General features: G+C 50.9%; 2 protein-coding genes across 5 annotated transcripts; both read left to right on the plus strand.

Annotated features, from left to right (window-relative positions):
* Positions 1 to 869: 869 nt before the first annotated feature.
* On the plus strand, positions 870 to 6,127 carry ZNF304 (zinc finger protein 304). 3 transcript variants are annotated; one of them, XM_016215886.2, is made up of 3 exons: positions 870 to 1,237; positions 2,618 to 2,744; positions 3,772 to 6,127. In XM_016215886.2, exons 1-3 carry the CDS (start codon positions 1,205 to 1,207, stop codon positions 5,580 to 5,582), a joined length of 1,971 nt encoding a protein of 656 aa, XP_016071372.2. In that variant the 5' UTR covers positions 870 to 1,204; the 3' UTR covers positions 5,583 to 6,127. The 3 variants fall into 3 exon arrangements, with proteins under 3 accessions (XP_016071372.2, XP_016071373.2, XP_016071371.2); XM_016215887.2 differs by having other exon boundaries at positions 2,623 to 2,744; XM_016215885.2 differs by lacking the exon at positions 870 to 1,237 and having other exon boundaries at positions 2,233 to 2,744.
* A 1,727-nt stretch (positions 6,128 to 7,854) lies between these two features.
* LOC107539408 (uncharacterized) lies at positions 7,855 to 15,686 on the plus strand. Of its 2 annotated transcripts, none has more exons than XM_087826965.1 (4): positions 7,855 to 7,921; positions 9,796 to 9,837; positions 11,132 to 11,258; positions 12,865 to 15,686. In XM_087826965.1, exons 2-4 carry the CDS (start codon positions 9,817 to 9,819, stop codon positions 14,538 to 14,540), a joined length of 1,824 nt encoding a protein of 607 aa, XP_087683091.1. In that variant the 5' UTR covers positions 7,855 to 7,921; positions 9,796 to 9,816; the 3' UTR covers positions 14,541 to 15,686. The 2 variants fall into 2 exon arrangements, with proteins under 2 accessions (XP_087683091.1, XP_016071382.2); XM_016215896.2 differs by lacking the exon at positions 7,855 to 7,921 and adding an exon at positions 8,666 to 8,838.
* The last annotated feature ends 2,401 nt before the right edge of the window (positions 15,687 to 18,087 follow it).

Consider the following 18,087-nt stretch of genomic DNA (forward strand, 5'->3'; position numbering starts at 1 on the left):
GAACTCATTGTGGTTTTGATTTGCATTTCCCTGATTAGTGATGTTGAGTACCTTTTCACGTACCTGTTGGCTCTTTGGAAAAATGTCTCTTTAGTTCTTTTGCCCACTTTATTTTTTCTTGATTGGCACATTCATTAAGAATATGGACTAATGGTCTTGTGCTTAATTCGTTGATTCCTTTAATGTTACTACTATACAAAGGCCCCACAAGCAAGGTGTACTCACTGTTCCATTTAGTCCAGCTGGTGTGCTCGGGTTGAGCCCCCACCCAGGAACCAAGAGGTGACAGTTCAATTTCGGGTCAGGGCATGTGCCCCGACTGTGGGCTCCATCCCCTGTAGGGGGTGTGCAAGAGGCAGCCCAAGGATTAGGTTTCTCTTTCCTCCAAGTTTCCCTTTCCCTTCCTCTCTTTCCAAATATCAACAAATAACATTAAAAAACAACGCCTCAAGGCACCAATTAATCCGGTGTGTCACACCTTTAAAAAAATGATAAATCTCAGCCCCCAAGAGAGGTGAAGCACCCCTTCCAGGATCAAAGAAGGGGTCACCTGCTGGAGTAGGTGTCCCCCGCGGCCACGGAAATGTGGGCGCGTCCCCTCTGAGACGCTCTCTGTCCCCCCAGGACCTAGCTCCCCACCTTCCCCGACTCCCGTCCTTCGGCCGCTGTCACCAGAACCTCGAAGGCGCCCTTTGCCCCAGTTGTGTGCAGCGCATAAACTACATTACCCAGAAGTCTGTGCCCAGCGCGTCCGGCGGTGTCCTGGCAGCCCCGGAAACGCGTTTCCTGCGCCCGTCAGGCGGAGGCGGGGCTTCCGGCGCCGTGACGTGTTTAGCCCGCGCCGGCCTGTCAGGCGTTCGTCGTGGCCGCTGAGGCTCCGAGCTCGGGGCGGCGTCCGCTCGCCACGCGAATCGTGGGCACCAAGACGGGAAGGACGGAGAAGGGGCCAGGGCGTCCCTCCGCGCCTTTGGGAGGCGCCATGGTCCGGGTCGGAGAGCGGGCGGCCCTGCGCCGAGGCGTCCGCGGGGGCTGCGCCCTTCCCGAGGCCTTGGCGCCCGCGCCCCGTCCCGGTCTGTCTCCCGAGGCGGCTCCCTGAGCCCTCTGCGCGTCTTTACGGGGGGCTTCGGGGGACGGGCTCGCCCTGCGACACTCGGCCCGAGGGCTGGGGTTCGGGCTGACCCCCCCGGGTCGGCTGTCGGGATCGATGGCGGCCCCGGCGCTGATGGACCTGGCTGGGGTGAGTGGGGGGCCCCCCGAACCCTCAGCGACTCCGATCTCGGGGCTGGTGTGTTCCAAGACCTTCATCACCTCCCGCTAAAGGCCATGGAGCCAGGGAGGCAGCCTGCGGAGCCGGGCCTCTGTTCTGGCGCTGGTGGGAGCCATGGAAGGTTTGGAACAGAGGAGGGAGGTGACCTGACTCCGGTGTTATAGGCTCCCTTTGGCTGCTGTCTAGTTGAGGTCAGATCGAGGACATGAGGAAGGAGCTACTGCAATATTCCACGCGAGTGTTAGTGGTGGCTGGCCCCCAGCAGTGGCTGAGGATGTGAGAGAAGTTAGTGGGTTTTGTATCTGTTTTTTAAGTAGGGTGGCTGGACTTAAAAAAAAACTTGAGAAACATTGATTTGTTGTTCCACTTATTTGTGCATTTGTTGGTTGATTCCTGTATGTCCCTGACTGGGGATCGGACCTGCAGCCTTGGTGTATCAGGACAATACTCTAACCAACTGAGCTACCGGCCAGGGCTGACTAGATTTTTCTGATGTGAAGGGTAAATGAGAGAAAGGGAAGAGTCATGCATGACCCCAAGGGTTTTTTGCTTTAGCAGGCAGGATGGTGGAAGTGCCATCAACTGAGAGAGAGGTTGGTCGCAGGAGTGTCAGTGCCTATATGGGGAGTTTCTTCCTGTTTAAGAAGTCCCAGGGACCCCTTAGTGGAGATATCAAGCTGGACATAGGATTTTAGCTCTGACTGAAGAAATTCAAAAGCCATGGTGTGGAGTGGGCTGGAGCTGTGGGTTAAATTTAGGAGGGATTGTCTTCAGGTCATGGTGGCAATGCTGTTAATAACCAGAAAGTCACAGCTTGGGACTGAGGACTGGGTCTCTTGCTCAGGCACCTGGGTGGCAGTGGTGGCTGTCACAAAGACACAGGAACACTTCCTGGTCACTGTGCAGAGTGGGGGGGTGCCTTGGGGGTGCACATGGTGTGGACCAGAAGGTTGTCTGAGGTGGTGGAAGGTGTTGCCAGATGTGAGGATGGTGAGGTTCAAACAATGGTGTACATGTTGGGAGGAGTGTGAACTGATGGCTGTGAGGTTGTGTTTGGGAGGCCTGGGTCTGGACTACATCAGAGAACTGACTGGCAGGGGAGTGTTGGGGGCCCTTCCTGCCAGACCCTTAGTTTACCTAGTAGCTAACTGCTCGCCTGCCTGCTCCTGCTCTGGGCTGGACTCTGATCAGAGGAATGTGAAGAGACAGCAGGCACTGGTGATGCCAAGGCCTTGGATCTCTGAGCTGAGAGACTGGGGAAGACAGGGACCCAGGGGTGCTCGGGTGAGCAGTGAGATCTGGGGAGAGATGCTATACTGCCTGTGGGCTCAACTGTCCCCATCACGGCAGGATAGTGTGACCTTCGAGGACGTGTTCGTGTACTTCTCCTGGGAGGAGTGGGAGCTCCTTGAGGAGGCTCAGAGATGCCTGTACCGTGATGTGATGCTGGAGAACTTTGCACTTTTGTCCTCACTGGGTAAGTCCCCGTTTTAGTTATTTGTTAGTGCATGGCAAACTTCCCCCAAATTGAGTGCTTAAAACAGTGAACATTTATTGTCTCAGTCTTGGTGCATCAGGAGTCTGGTCATACACAGCTCACCTGGCTGTTTTTGGCTCAGGCGATCCCATGAGGTTTCAGTCTAGTTGTCAGCCAGAGCTGTGTGCTCTTTTGAAAGCCAGAATCAGGAATAATCCGCTTACAAACTCCTCATGTCTTCATCTGCAAGATTCCATTTCTTGGGGCTTGTTGAACTGTATTAGCTCTGGTGGAGACAGGCAGAAAGATCCGGGTGCCTGTCAGGGCAGACCTGACTGCAGCCACCCTGAGAGAGGCCCAGAGAGGGAGGGCCTGGCCCTGCAGAACAGGAGCTGGGAGACAATGTCACGTTAGGGCTGTGTTCAACTTGTCCCTTCAGCCTGCTTTGTGTGTACCTGTGTTTTCTTGCCCATGCCATAGAGACATGCCAATCCTCCCTCTCCTCCACTCTTGGCACTGTGCCCACTTATTGTATCTTTTCCATCTTCCATCCCTTGGCCATTTCCCCTTCTCTGGCCTCTGTGTCTCACTTATTCTCTGCTCCCTCTGCTGTGCTCTGCAGCCTTGGCCACCTCAGTGTGTCATAAGATGTGCACAAATCCTTAAATAGTCCTTAAGAACCAGGGACTTCCTTGTAGTCAGAGTTTCCTGGACCTGGACACAGCCTTTTGCACAGAGCACACCAGACACCAGCAGCCAAGGCCCTGCTGACACTCCTTTGTAAAGGAGTGAGTTGGAGACCTCGCCTTTCCTCCCTGTACTGTACCCCATTGTTGTGTCTTTACCCGTCATTGGGGCTCCTCCATTCTTTGACCTTTTGATGCCCCAGGATGACAATGGGCGCTTCCTTACCCCCCTCCTGGCTCCCTTGTCCTGCCAAACAGCCAGTGGGCTCATTCCTTGGTGTGTGACACGGGTATGTGATGGGGGCTGCTGCTGCACTTCTCCAACTTTTCTTTGCTTTCAGGTTGCTGGTGTGATGGCAACCACGAGGCAGCCCCTTCTGAGCAGAGTGCATCTGTAGAAGTGTCGCGGGTCAGGACACCTCAGTCAGGTCCATTTATCCAGAACACCCACCTGTGTGAGGTGTGTGACCCACTCTTGAAAGTCATTTTGCCCCTAGCTGAGCACCAGGGATCATACTCCACGCAGGAACTGTACACATGTGGTCCATGTGGGAGAGTATTCTTGTGCAGTGCAATCTGTGACCAGCACCAGAAGCAGTATGGTGGAGAGAAACCCTTTGGTGGGGCCTCTTTTGTGAAGAGCTGTGCTGTCCACACGTTGGGGAGACACTTTCCTTGCAGGGAGGACGGGATAGATTTGCTGGACAGCTCTGACCTCTTCCAGCACCAGACCACTCACTGTGGGTTGAGTCCATGCAAGAAGACTGAGCTCATGGAGTCCTTTCCACTCAGCTCCAGCCTCAGGCACCAGCAGGGGAACCAGGATGCACTGATGCTTTTCAGTTGCAGTGAGGATGGGAAAGCCTTCCTGAATACCTTTACTCTGCTCGACAAGCAGATAACTCATACTGAAGTGAGACCCGTCAGATGCCTGCCATGTGGAAATACATCCAAGGAGAAATCAGCTCTTATTCACCACAGAAAAATTCACAGTGGAGAAGCAGCACATGTGTGTAAGGAGTGTGGGAAGGCATTCATTCACCTGTCCCACCTAAAAATGCACCAGAAATTTCACACCGGGAAAAGGCATTATACATGCAGCGAGTGTGGCAAGGCCTTCAGCCGCAAAGACACGCTTGTTCAGCACCGGAGGGTCCACACTGGAGAACGGTCTTATGACTGCAGCGAGTGTGGGAAAGCCTACAGCAGGAGCTCCCACCTTGTCCAGCACCAGAGAATCCACACTGGAGAGAGGCCTTACAAGTGTGGTGAATGTGGAAAAGCCTTCAGCCGCAAAGACACACTTGTCCAGCACCAGAGATTTCACACTGGGGAGAGGCCTTATGAGTGCAGTGAGTGTGGGAAGTTCTTTAGTCAAAGCTCCCACCTTATTGAGCACTGGAGGATTCACACTGGGGCAAGGCCCTACGAATGCATCGAATGTGGGAAATTCTTTAGCCATAACTCCAGCCTCATTAAACACCGGAGAGTCCACACAGGAGCCAGGTCCTACGTGTGCAGCAAATGTGGGAAGGCTTTCAGCTGCAAAGATACACTTGTCCAGCACCAGATAATCCACACTGGAGCAAGGCCATATGAGTGCAGTGAATGTGGGAAGGCCTTCAGCCGCAAAGACACACTAGTGCAGCACCAGAAAATCCACACAGGGGAGAGGCCTTACGAGTGCTGCGAGTGTGGGAAATTCTTTAGCCACAGTTCCAATCTTATTGTGCACCAGAGGATCCACACTGGAGCAAAGCCTTACGAGTGCAGTGAATGTGGGAAATGCTTCAGCCACAACTCCAGCCTCATCCTACACCAGAGGGTTCACACTGGAGCGAGGCCTTACGTGTGCACTGAGTGTGGAAAAGCCTACATTAGCAGCTCCCACCTTGTTCAACACAAGAAAGTACACACAGGAGCAAGGCCTTACGAGTGCAGTGAATGTGGGAAATTCTTTAGCCGCAACTCCAGCCTCATCCTGCACCAGAGGGTTCACACTGGAGAAAAGCCTTATGTGTGCAGCGAGTGTGGGAAAGCCTACAGCAGGAGTTCCCATCTGGTTCGGCACCAGAAAGTTCACGCTGGAGAAAGGCCTCATGGTCGTGACAGTTTTGGTGGACCTTTGGTGGCATCTCTAAAACTTGTTTAGCACCAGAAAGTTCACACTAGAGAAGGCCTTATAAATGCAGAAAATGTGCTGTCTCCTTGTTCATGCTCAGGACTCACACCAGAGGAAAGCTGTATGAGTTTTGTGGTTCTGAGGGAGCCATCGGCCTGCCAGTGAACCATGTTTCAGCCAGCATGTGTACATACCTGAGAAACAGTCACTACAAATAAGACAATGAACGTGTCCAACAGTGACACAAGGGACTCCTTTAGAACCCTTTCCTCCCAGTTCTTTCTAAAACCATTTCCCACAGTTCACAAGCAATAGCAAGCATTTTCAAGAATTTTATGTGATATACTTTCTGGGGAGTGGGGACTATAGCATTTTTCATTAACCATGACTATTTTGAGATTAATCCGTCTTGTTACATGTATCAATAATTTGTTCATTTGTGTACCGTTGGCTATTCCATTGTATAGATATACTGCAGTTGTTTTCTGTTCATTCAGATGTTAGTGGATATTTGGGTTGTTTCCAATTTTTGGCTATTACAAATAAAGCTGCTGTGAAGATTTGTGGACATGTTATCACTGAATGACATTTCATTGTGTGGATGCACCACAGTTCATCCATTCACCTACTGAATGGCCAGGGCTATAGTTAGCATTTTTCTTTTCATTTAGTTCAAAATATTTATGCTTTAAAATTTTTTCTTGTAATTTTTCCTTTAACCTAGAGGATATTTGTCAGTATGTGGTTTTGCATAGGATCCTGGTCACTGATGAGCTGTCTTTTGGGGCCTGAACACTCATTGGCTGAATTTTAGAGGCTTGTGAGTATTTGCTAATTTTCAGAAGCTGGGAGTTACTGGAATGAGGCTGTTGCTGACTGCTGGCTTTCACAGGTCATGTGAAGTTAGCTGTCATCTTGGTGTCTTGTTCACGACTTTGGAATTTGGCCAAAGAACAGTCATTTCCTTTCCTGGGTATGAAAAACAAGCACTTTGTTAGTCCTCTCTTTTGTTCTTCCCCAGCCAAACCTGCAGGGGACATACCATAAGGCATATCCCTAAGGTTATTTAGGCGGATGTGATTTTGAGCTAGTGTTGCCACTAAGTGATTTAACTGCCAATTGCAGTGAGAGAAAAAATTAGCTCTAACTACTGACTTTTTGTAATTTTTTGTAAAAAACCAAATACAGAATATTTAGGGCATCCTGACAATGTCAGTACAGGCAGGCCTATGCCTTATGTACTACTACTGTACCTGAAACCTGAGTGCTCATTGAATGTCAGTAGATCAGTAAACATACAACAGTACAACTTCGCTATTCATTTTTACCTTTCTGGCAACTCTTTAAATGTAGTTTTTACCTTTCCCTTCAAGCTGTTAATGTGCAATGTTTTCAAGTATTAAAAATAATCGCATTTTAGGACAAAACCCTGAGTGAGGCCAAGGTTCCAGCAAGCCACTGTCTCAGCCTCATTCTCTGACATCAGACTCAGTGCCTCTCACTTGTCCCATATATTTCTCTACAACCATTTCTGTCACTTTCCTTGGAAAGTTACAAAATCACTATTAATAACATTTAGTAATAGCCATTTTATAAGTGTTTTTCCAGAGATAAGCTCAACTCCCTGGCAGACACTGTCGCTGCAATTACCGCTGAAATGATAAACCACCTCCGAGCAACGAGGCGAGGTCAGAGCTACCCAAACCTTTATCACAGGGAAAGGAGGTCAAGTTCTCAGAAGGGCAGACGCCGTCCCAGCAGAACTCCTCCCAGCGCCTCCCACGGTCTCCCTGGGCCGGTGTCCAGAGTCAGGAGCGACCCGCCTTCTGAGACGCGCAGGTAACGGCAGGGGAACTACGTTACCCAGAAGGCAGTGCGGGGGCGGCGGCGACCAGCCAATGAGCGAGCCGTCTGGGGGCGGGGCTGCAGAGGCCCGCTTGTGACGCGGGAGGCTCGGCGGTTCAGAGGGTCCTGAGTGTTCAGTTGGGACGGAGGTGGGTGGGGCACCTCTAACGTGGCTGACGTCGTGGACGGCTTTATGAGAAATCTGGCTTTGTCCCCTTTAAGCGCAAGCGACGCCGCGCCCTCTTTTTGGAGCCACGGAACTCTTTTCGCAGCCCCCCCCCCGGTCACTTGGCCTGTATCCGCCACTTCTAGGGAGTGCGACGTACCAGCGGCTGGGAAAAACTACAATACCCAGAAGCCTTTTCGGTGCGCGACGGCCCACTGAGCCAATGAGGGCTTAGGTGAGGTGCGCTGCTGCGTGCGCATTGCTCGGAGGCGGGACTTCCGCTTTTTGTGTGTTGTGTTTTTCCCCTGGTTGTCATTTCGGTCGCTCTGGAGCTGTTCACCGGGTCGGCGGCTCAGAGGTGAGGCTTCGGGAGGAAAAGCCGGGGCTGAGGCGCCGTCCCCGCGGCGCCGAGGTGGCGGAGGCCCGACGGAGCCCGCTGGCCGCGGCGGCGCCCTGTTCCCGCCCCGTCGGCCCCGCTCCTCCCGCAGGCCGGCGGCGGGGCGCCCCGAGGAGCCCGCCTGAGATGGGTGCCGCGTCCCCCGCCTCCCCGCGCGGGTCCGGCTCGAGTGGGAGGCCGGATGGAGGGGCGCCGCCCGGGTCCGCCGGTGACGACGGGCCGCGTTTCCTCGGGCGGCCGGAGCGCTGGGGACCCAGGGCCAGGAGCGTCGCGTCGCGTCGCGTCCCCGCCTGCGCGGCTTCCGCTGTGGGCGGCGGGGCGGAGGGGCTGCCCGAGCTGGGCCGTTAAAACGGGTCCAAGCGAGACGGGAACGCCGGGGAAGGACGGCGTGGCCCGGCCAGGCTGGTGGCGGTCAGGGGACGTGGGATGAGATTCCGGGAAAACGTCATGGAGCCGACGGGGTTGTCTGCTGCAAAAAAAATAGGGTTTCAAGCAAAAGTAAGGCGTAAACCGGCATCCCAGGTACTTTTGGCCGAGCGTGTGGAAGTACAGAGGAGGTGGGGAGTCGACGAGTGGAGCGGGGCTGGGGGGAGAGCGGGAGCTGCAGTTGGGACATGTGGGTCCCGGGATGTACCAGGGTGGCGGTGTCAGGACATGGAGATGTCACATGTGGAGGGGAACAGAGGGGTTGGAAAGAGGGAGGATTGGCGACATCAGAGCCAAGGAGAGTGTGGGCCTGGCGGGTGGCTCAGCTGGTTAGAGCATCGTGGGGACCCACCTAGGATGCGTGTTTGATCCCCATTCAGGGCACATGCAAGAATCAACCAGTGATGCATCATTAAGTGGAACAACAAGCCATGTTTCTCTCTCTCTCTAAAGTAAGTTTTTAGTCTTTTAAAAATATCTTTTATTGATTTCAGAGAGAGGAAGGGAGAGAAAAACATCCATGATGAGAGAGCCATTGATCGGCTGCCCCCTGCACGCCCCTTACTGGGGATCCAGCCCGCAACCCGGGCATGAGCCCTGACGGGGAATGGAACCTCTATCTCCTGGATCCTAGGTCGATGCTGAACCTCTGAAGCCATGCCAGCTGGGCTAAAATTAGTTTTAAAAAAGATATTTTTATTGATTTAAACACTAGTGAACCAGCATCTCTCTAAATATATACACACAGGTAGGCAGTTAGAAATGAACCTATTTACCCTGGCCAGTTGGTTAGAGCGTAGACCCCATACACCACGGTTGTGGTTTGATTCCAGGGCACCTACAAGAATCATCCAGTGAATGCATAAATAAGTGGAACAAATTGATGTCTCTCCATCTCCATCTGTCTCCCTCACTCTCTAAACATCAATGTAAAAAACAACACCTATTCAATAAGTTCAATTTATGCAAACATTTCATAATTGGTTTGTTGTTAATTTACCTCTAAGCATTTGCTTACTATGTAGTTTTGGATATGAATACTCTAAAACCTTAAAAAGCGGTAAAAATAAAGACCCCAAATTTCAAAACCTTACCACTTCATTTGCACTGAAAATGTATAGAAACTGTTGGTCCTGTGACAATAATAGCTGATCATCACATGTATTCCTTACATTTGATACCAATGTGAGCCCTATGGAGTTGGAAGCATTCTGACCTCCATGAGCATTTTCTTGTCTCTGAGTCCTCCGGGGTCACCCAGCTGGTAAGAGGCAGCACTGCTTTCTGAGGAGCTGAGTATAGCCCATCAGGCTGAGATCTCTTAGTTCCAGGGCAGGGGTGGTGGTCCAGTTCAGCTAGTAGGATCCCGCCATGGTTACCCCTTTCTCATGGCCGCCTTCTTCCCACAGGGTCCCAGGGCAGTGGCAGAAATGCTTATGGACCCTACACAGGTGAGTGGAGGTTGTGTTTGCTGTTAACCCATCTCAATTACCAGCCTAATGGTTTTGCCACCTCGATATATATACCCTCAGGGAATGGCAGCGTCCTGAAACTTCTCCTATCCTTCTCATGCTCTTGAGTCTGAAGACCATGTACGTTCACCAGGCCCAGGATTTTATATCTAGGCCCAGGTTATATGGACCAGTTCCTGTTTCTGACAACCTACGATGGTATAAGGTGTAAGATGTGGCAGGGATTCCTAGCTGGTGGCTCAGTTGATTAGAGTGTTGCCCGATACGCCAGTGTTGCGGGTTTGATCCCCAGTCATGACACATACAAGGAGCAACCAATATGCATAAATAAGTGGAACAACAAAATGATCAAAATGATGTTCCTCTCTCTCCCTCTCCCTCTATCTCTAAAAATTAATAAAATAAAATTTTGAAAAAGATATGGCAGGGAGTCTTAGGCACAAGAATTAGAGTGTTCAGGCACAAGCAGGTGAGGTTTAGCTGGATGTTAAGGGAACTACAGGTCTCTGTTATACCTGATGGGAATGGGGAGCCTGGTGGACGGGGAGCAGGGGGTGCAAAGGTATCTGGTCTTGAATGACAGTCTGAGGTTCTGGGCCTCTAATCTGAGGTTGGTGGGAAGTTTTGAAGGGGAAGAGAAAGGTGCTGTGACCCAGGTTTTAATAGGCTCCCTCTGGCTGCAGAGTGGGAAACAGACTAGGGGTATGAGTGAAGGCAGGGAGACCTGGCAAGAATTTCTTGCACCAGTCCAGGTGCCTGCCAGTGGTGGCTACCCAAGAGTGGTGGCTGTGGAGGTAGAGGAGTGGTTGGTTTCTGGATGTGTTCTGAACTAGAGCTGCCCATATTTTATGATGGGGAGGACGAAGGAGACAAGGTGGGATAAAAAGAAGAACCAGGGATGACCTCAGATTGTTTTACCTTGTTAGGAAGGATGGATGCTTCATCAGCTAAAATGGGGGACGTCAGTGGGATGAAGAATTTTCAGATGGAACACGAAGAGTCACTTTTTGTCCATGTCACAAATATTCCAGAGACTGCAAGGGGAGGTGTCAGTGGGCACTCTCACACAGAGGTCTGGGGTTCAGGGGACGGGTACAGATTAGAGAGCCACAACATAGTGGTTGGTGTTCAGACAATGGGCTCTGAATCGCAGGGGAGATATCAAAGAATTGGGCCGTTAGGGTGGCCTATAATTAATGAATGGCAAATACAGAATCAAAGGAAACACAGAACAAGAAACAGCTCATATACTAAACTGTACCCATTTTTACAGGGCCATGTGGTCTTTGAGGACGTGGCCATCCATTTCTCCCAGGAGGAGTGGGGGCTCCTTGATGAGGCTCAGAGACGCCTGTACCACAATGTGATGCTGGAGAACTTTGCACTTTTGTCCTCTGTAGGTAAGGCCCTCACACCCACCCCAGGGTCCTGGGCTGGGCTCCGTTCTTCCCCTTTCCAGGAGTAGCTCTGTCCTTCCCACGAGACTGGGTGCTACCTCCTCTCCTGGTTTCCTGTCACATGTGTTGCTAGTGCCAGGGCCAGGCTGTGTGCACTGTCCCTGCTGTCCCCAAGCAGCCCCATCCCTGTTGCTCTGAATCCTCACAAGACAGAGCTGGCCTGTCCCTGGTTGGGTCACTCAGTCTATATGCTGGAAACTTGGTGCCTCAGGCTTTCCCCCTCCTCTTGCTGACATTTCTTGGGGTCTGCCTGTGCCAGGAATTTTAGGCATCAATGTAGTTACTGATTTTAGGGACCACTGGGTTGTATCTACTGTCTGTCCTGTGAAGTTCTTAAGATGTTAGGACAATGGATGTCCTGTGTTGGATTGCTCTGGGCTCATGCTGGCCACTGTCTTTCCTGCTTTTACCCAGAACTAGCCTCTTTCAGTTGCCACATCAGTGTTCACCTTGAGCCACGGAGAGGACCCTGGGTGCCCGGTGGGACAGACACTAGTACATCAATGACAAGAGATGCTCAAAAGTACATGGTCCTATTTCGAAGGAGCTGGGAAAGGGTGTGGTGTCAGAGCTGGGAACCTGTTCTTTGTTCATCACTTTTGATGCCAAGACCAGTGGCCACAGCTCATTTCTACTCTTTTCCCCCAATTTTTCTACTCCAGCTTATAATCCCTTTCTGCCACACTCCAACAACACCTATGTGGCTTTCATCCCCCCGCCACCCTCTTTCTGCTTCACTGCTCCCTTTGTACTTGACTGCACTTAAGATGTCATGAGATCTGCACATATCCTTAAATAGTCCTTGAATGGCAATATTTCTGTCATAGTCAGGCAGTTCTAGGGCTGGATACCACTTTCTACACAGTGCTCACCAGTCACCAGATACCATGACCTTGTTGAAAGCCATTTGCAGAGAAGTGACTTAGAAACCCTGCCTCTCCTCCCTGCACAGGACCTGATATGGTCTGAGTATGTGTGTGTGTCTCCCCCACCCACAATTCATATGTTGAAAACCTCATGCCCAAAGTGAAGATGTAGGAGATGGGGCCTTTGGGGGTGACTAGGTCATGAGGGCAGAGCCCTCATGAATGAGATTAGTGTTCTTATAAAAGAGACCCCACCAAATTCCATAGCCCCTTCCACTATGTGAGGAACCAAAGGGAAGTCTGCAGCCTGGAAGAGGACCCTTATCTGACCGTGCTGGCACCCTGATCTTGGAATTCCAGCCTCCAGAACTGTGGGAGAGAAATTTCTGTTGCTTATAAGTTTATTGTTGGTAGAATACCACCCAGTCTGTGGTATTTTGCTACGGCAGCCTGATGGATTAAGGTATTGCCTGTCTTGAGTCCTTTCCCATCGCCAAGGCTGTTATCATATGAGCTTCCCAGGCCCAGCTCTGCACAGTAGGCCTTCTTCCCACTGGCCCTGGGCCCCCTTAGACAGCAGTCCCATGGACTTATCTGTTGGTGTGTCTGATGCACATTTCCAGTGAGGCTTCCCTCTCCCACCAAAGTCAACATGCACTTCACTGGCATTTCTCTGCTTACAGGTAGTTGGCATGGAGCCCAGGATGAGCAGGCACCTGTGGAGCAAGGTGATTCTATTGGAGACTCACAGATCAGGACTCCAAAGCCAGATCTTTCCACCCAGAAGGCCAAGTCCTATGAGATGCAAGATATTTTGCAACTGGCCGAGCACAATGGGATGTACCGTGATCAAGGCCTACACATTTGTGGGACAAATCTTTACCAACAGCAAATGGAGCAGATTGGAGACAAAGTCTCCAGAAGGGATGAAGGGAGGCCTTCATCTGTGATAAATGGCAGTGTTCACATGACAGAGAGGACCTTAGCATGCAGCGAAGATGGGAAGGACTTCCCAGCTAGCACAGGACTCCTCCAGCACCTGGCTCCTCACAGTGGGTGGAAGCCACATGGGGACACCGAGTGCAGAGAGGCCTTTGGAAATAGACAGAATGATTACAAGTGCTCTCAGTGTGGGAAAGGCTTCAGCAGAAAACAGATACTTGTGCAGCACCAGAAAATCCACACTGGAGTAAGGCCTTATGAGTGCAGCAAATGTGGGATGGCCTTCATTAGGAAGTTCCACCTTGCTCAGCACCAAAGAGTCCACACTGGAGAAAAACCTTTTAAGTGCAGTGAATGTGGCAAATTTTTTAGGTACAAGTCCACACTCATTGGTCACCAGAGAGTCCACACTGGATCAAGCCCTTACGAGTGTAGCAAATGTGGGGAATTCTTTAAGTATAAAGCCAACTTCATGAAACATCAGAGAATTCATGATGGAGAATGGCCTTATGAGTGCAGAGAATGTGGAAAATTCTTTAGGTACAACTACAGACTGATAAGACATGAGAGAGTTCACACTGGAGAAAGGCCTTATGAATGCAGTGAGTGTGGGAAATTTTTCAGGTACAGCTCCACATTCATTAGACACCAGAGAGTTCACACCACAGAAAAGCCTTATGGTTGCAGCGAATGTGGCAAGTTCTTTCGGTACAACTCCACACTCATCAAACATCAGAGAGTCCACACTGGAGAAAGGCCTTATGAATGCAGTGAATGTGGGAAGTTCTTTAGGTACACTTCCACACTCATTAGACATCAGAGAGTTCACACTGTCGAAAGGCCTTATGAGTGCAGCTTATGTGGGGAATTCTTTAGGTACAAGTCCAAGCTCATTAAACATTGGCAAAATCACACTGGAGCAAGGCCTTACGAGTGCAGCGAATGTGGGAAAGCCTTTAGGTACCACTGCAGGCTCATTAGACATAAGAGAGTCCACACTGGAGAAAGGCCATATGAATGCAGTGAGTGTGGGAAATTCTTTCGATACAACTCCAACCTCATTAAACATTGGAGAAATCACACTGGAGAGAGGCCTTATGAGTGCAGTGAATGCGGGAAAGCCTTTAGCCACAGACATATACTTGTTGAGCATCAAAAAATCCATACTGGAGAGAGGCCTTATGAGTGCAGCAAATGTCAGAAGGCCTTCATTAGAAAGTCCCACCTTGTTCATCACCAGAAAATCCACAATCAAGCCAGGTCTGTGAGCACTGTGAATGTGGGGAACTCCTCAGCTACAACTCCATTTTCATTAAACAGAATTCACACTGGCAAAGACCTTGTGAGTGCAGAGAATATGGTAAATCTTTTAGGTAACACTCTAAACTCATTACACTGGAGAAGCACCACTTTATGAGTTCATATTGGATTAGGGCCTTCTGAGTACAACAAGAACATCTTTAGGTGCAACTCCAGCCCCATAACACATTGGAGATTTCACAATGGAGAAAGACGGTATGAGTGCAGTGAATATGGGTATTTGTTCAGCTAAAGTTCCAACCACAGTCTGGCACCAAAAGTTCATGCCAGGGAGAATATTGCAGATGGTGAAAAACTTTGGCCAAATATCTGGTTTAATTTATCCCCGGGAACTACTGTTAAATAGTTTGTTCTTCTTTAACATTTTTAAAATTGTGGTAAAATACATGTAACAAAGTTTACCCTCTAGCATTTTAATTGTACAGTTTAGTCATGTTAAAAAGTCACATATTTGTGCAACTAATCTCCAGCATTTTTTTTCTTGCAAAACTGCAACACAAAGTTTGTACTCATTGAACAACGCCTCCTACCCTTGCCCTATTGCACTAGGCAACCACATCCTACTTTCTGTCTCTGAATTTGACTACTCTAGATACTTCATCTAAGTGAAATCATACAGTATTTGTGTTCTTGTGAGTGGCTTATTTTGCTTAGCATGATTTCCCTACGTTGAAGCACTTGTCAACATTTTTTTCTATTTTTAGGAGGAATTGGGGTTGATCCACCTAAGACATGGGGAATGGTGCTTGATGGAGTCAGTACAGCATTGCCAGATGTTATGATATTTCGAGAGGAAGAGGAGATATAGATTTTATATGAAATCTTACCTGCTTTATTGATACATTGACATAAGTTGTATTTATTAATAGTTAAAATGTATTTTCATAGTATGTGTGCACAATGGGACCGTCACCAAAGTCATGAAAATGAATATATCCATTGCCCTATAGTGTTTTTTAAAATTGATTTTTTGGGAGAGCGAAACATATATTTTTGTTGTTCCACTTATGTATGTGCCCTGACCAGGGATCTAGCCCACAACCTTGGCTTATGAGGATGATGTTCTCACCAATTGAGCTACCAGGCCAGGGTGAGTTTTCATTGGATTCTTTATATTCTTTCTCCCAGCCATATTCAACTTGCCATCCCCAGGTACACTAGTTTGCATTTCTAGAATTTTGTATAAAAGAAATCCTATAGTTACTCTTGTATGGCTGCTTTTACTAAGCGTGCATTTACATATATATATATATGTATATATATATTAGTATTATTTATGTTGTGTGTGCAAAAGCGTGGCATCTAATAAGAAGCCAGGTTCTGTTATCTAGTAAGGGTGGCACGTGTACAAACAACAAAGGTGCTTTTTTATGTTCTGACAATCGGTGAGAGAAATAGTTTTTTAAAGTGGGAAAGTGAAGTTTAACAAATTTAAGTTCCGTTTCATGAATTCATTATCAATAAAAATTTTTGAATCATCTGCCTCGTACATAAGCATATAGATTTGTCTCTTTTTGTTTGTTTTTTCTAGTAATTGTTTTTTAGAGAGGGGAGAGAGAGAAACAGATCGGTTGCCTCCTGCATGTGCCCACACTGGGGAGCGAACCTAGGTATGTGCCCTGACGGTAATCAAACCCATAACCTTTTGGTGCACAGGAGGATGCTGGAACCAACTGACCACCCAGCCGGGGCTCAGATTCTATTTCTGACACTTGTGCTAGACGGTGTCCCAGGGAAACCTAGGTACGGCCCCTTTAAGAGTCACGAAGCCCCGCTGCAGCCTTGGAGCCGGGAACTCCACTTCCCAGCGCCCCTCGCGTCTCCTGTGGGCTTTCACCGCCAAACTCAAAAATAACCGCCGCGACCCTGGGAGAACTACCTTACCCAGAAGGCTCTGCGGCAACCGATGACCCCGATCCAAGCCAATGAGAGCTTAGCGTGAACGCGTTTACGTGCACACGCACACTGGGGGCGGGACTTCCGGTGGCGTCCTCCAGGCTGTGGGCTCTGCCTGTTTTCGGGGTTCTCCTCTGTTTCTTAGGGCGGCGGAGCTTTGGGGCCGGGCCTAGGAGACCGAGCCCGCTGCCCGGGGCGGCGGAGGCCCGACGGGGCCCGCTGGCCGCGGCGCCCAGTTCCCGCCCCGTCTCCCCCGCCCCTCCCGCAGGCAGGCGGCGGGGCGCGCCGAGGAGCCCGCCTGAGGTGGGTGCCGGGTCCCCCGCCTCCCCGCGCGGCTCCCGCCCCGAGTCGGAGCCCAGATGGAGGGGCGCCGCCCGGGTCCGCGCCTCAGGCCCGTGTCCGCCGGCTGAGGACGGGCCGCTGGAGCCCCGGGGCCTCTGTGTCTGGGGGGCAGGGGCGAAGAGCGTCGCCTCTAGTCCCCCCGGCGCCGCTGGGCTTCTTGAACGGCCGTGATGCCGTGATTTCTAAAGCGTGGGTTTGGTTATTCAGGCGCAAAAATACACTTTCCTATGTATTGACGTGGACGTGGCTTTCCTCACGTTCCTGGCCCCCAGCGGCCCAAGCCCTGGGCACCCCCCGGGTGTGGACGTCGGTTGAGGCGCCTCTGGGCCCTGGGAAAGCTGCTGAGGGCGGGACTGGCGGGGGGGGGGCTGTGATTGGAGGGCGGGCACCTTCGGTCCCGCCCCCCGACTTCCGGAGGGGAGCGGCGGTGGAGGTTCAGTCAGTCCCCGCTGGCGGTGCGGGTTTAGTGAACCCTCCGTAGAACCCCTGAAGGTCGGGGGTCAGAGAGCCCGTGCGGTGCGGGACGAGAGCACCTGGAGGGAGCGTGGGCGCTGCCTGCCCGCTTTCCGCGCCTTGCCCTGTGCGTCTCCGTGCGATCCTGAGTTACCGCCTTTTGCATGAACGGGTAGCTTAGCTTAGTAAGGAGCCTGTTTCCCGGTGCCCTGTGGGCCGTCCTGGCAAAGGAACGGACCCCGAGGAGGGGATCTTAGGAAGCCCCGATTTACCGGTGGGCTTGCGACTGGCGTCTGAAGTCTGAATTGAGTTGCCGAGGGAGGGGCCGTGGGAACCCCCAGTCTATAAACAGTTGTTCGGAAACGCGGATGCAGCTGAGGCTTTCAGCTGGCATCCCACGGGTGGGGAGGCACTCCTCCCCTCTCCCCCCATCACCCAGGGATATGTTTATTGATTTGAGAGAGAAACACTGATTGGTTGCCTGCCGTGAACACAGAGTCCCCAGCCAGGGCTGGAACACGCCACCTAGGTAGATGCCATGACCCAGAATGGAGCCTGAAACCTTTCTGATGCAGGTGATTAGCTCCCACCAATTTAGCCACCTGCGGGGGAGGGGCAGCCTTGTAGGACGGAGCCCTTAACCTGTGGAATCTGATGCTGTTTCTGGGTAAACAGGTAGAATTGAGGTGACTTTTCAGATACTTTGCTGGTGTCCGAGAATTGCTTGGTGTTGTGTGGAAACGACCCCCCCGCCCCATATTGGAATTGGGTCCCAGAACCTAATTTAGGGGAATATCCAGATTTGAAGTTGAAAGTTGTTAAAAAGCGAATGAGAAATGGAAGCAGGGAAACTGGGAAGTAGGACCAGCAGTAGACTTCAGGAGGATCATGGGAGGGGCTGGATGGGAGAGGTGTGGGTAGACCATCTGGCTGAGATTGCTTATCTCCAGGGC

This window comes from Miniopterus natalensis, chromosome 18 (assembly GCF_054644295.1).
Source record: "Miniopterus natalensis isolate mMinNat1 chromosome 18, mMinNat1.hap1, whole genome shotgun sequence".
NCBI lineage: Eukaryota > Metazoa > Chordata > Mammalia > Chiroptera > Miniopteridae > Miniopterus > Miniopterus natalensis.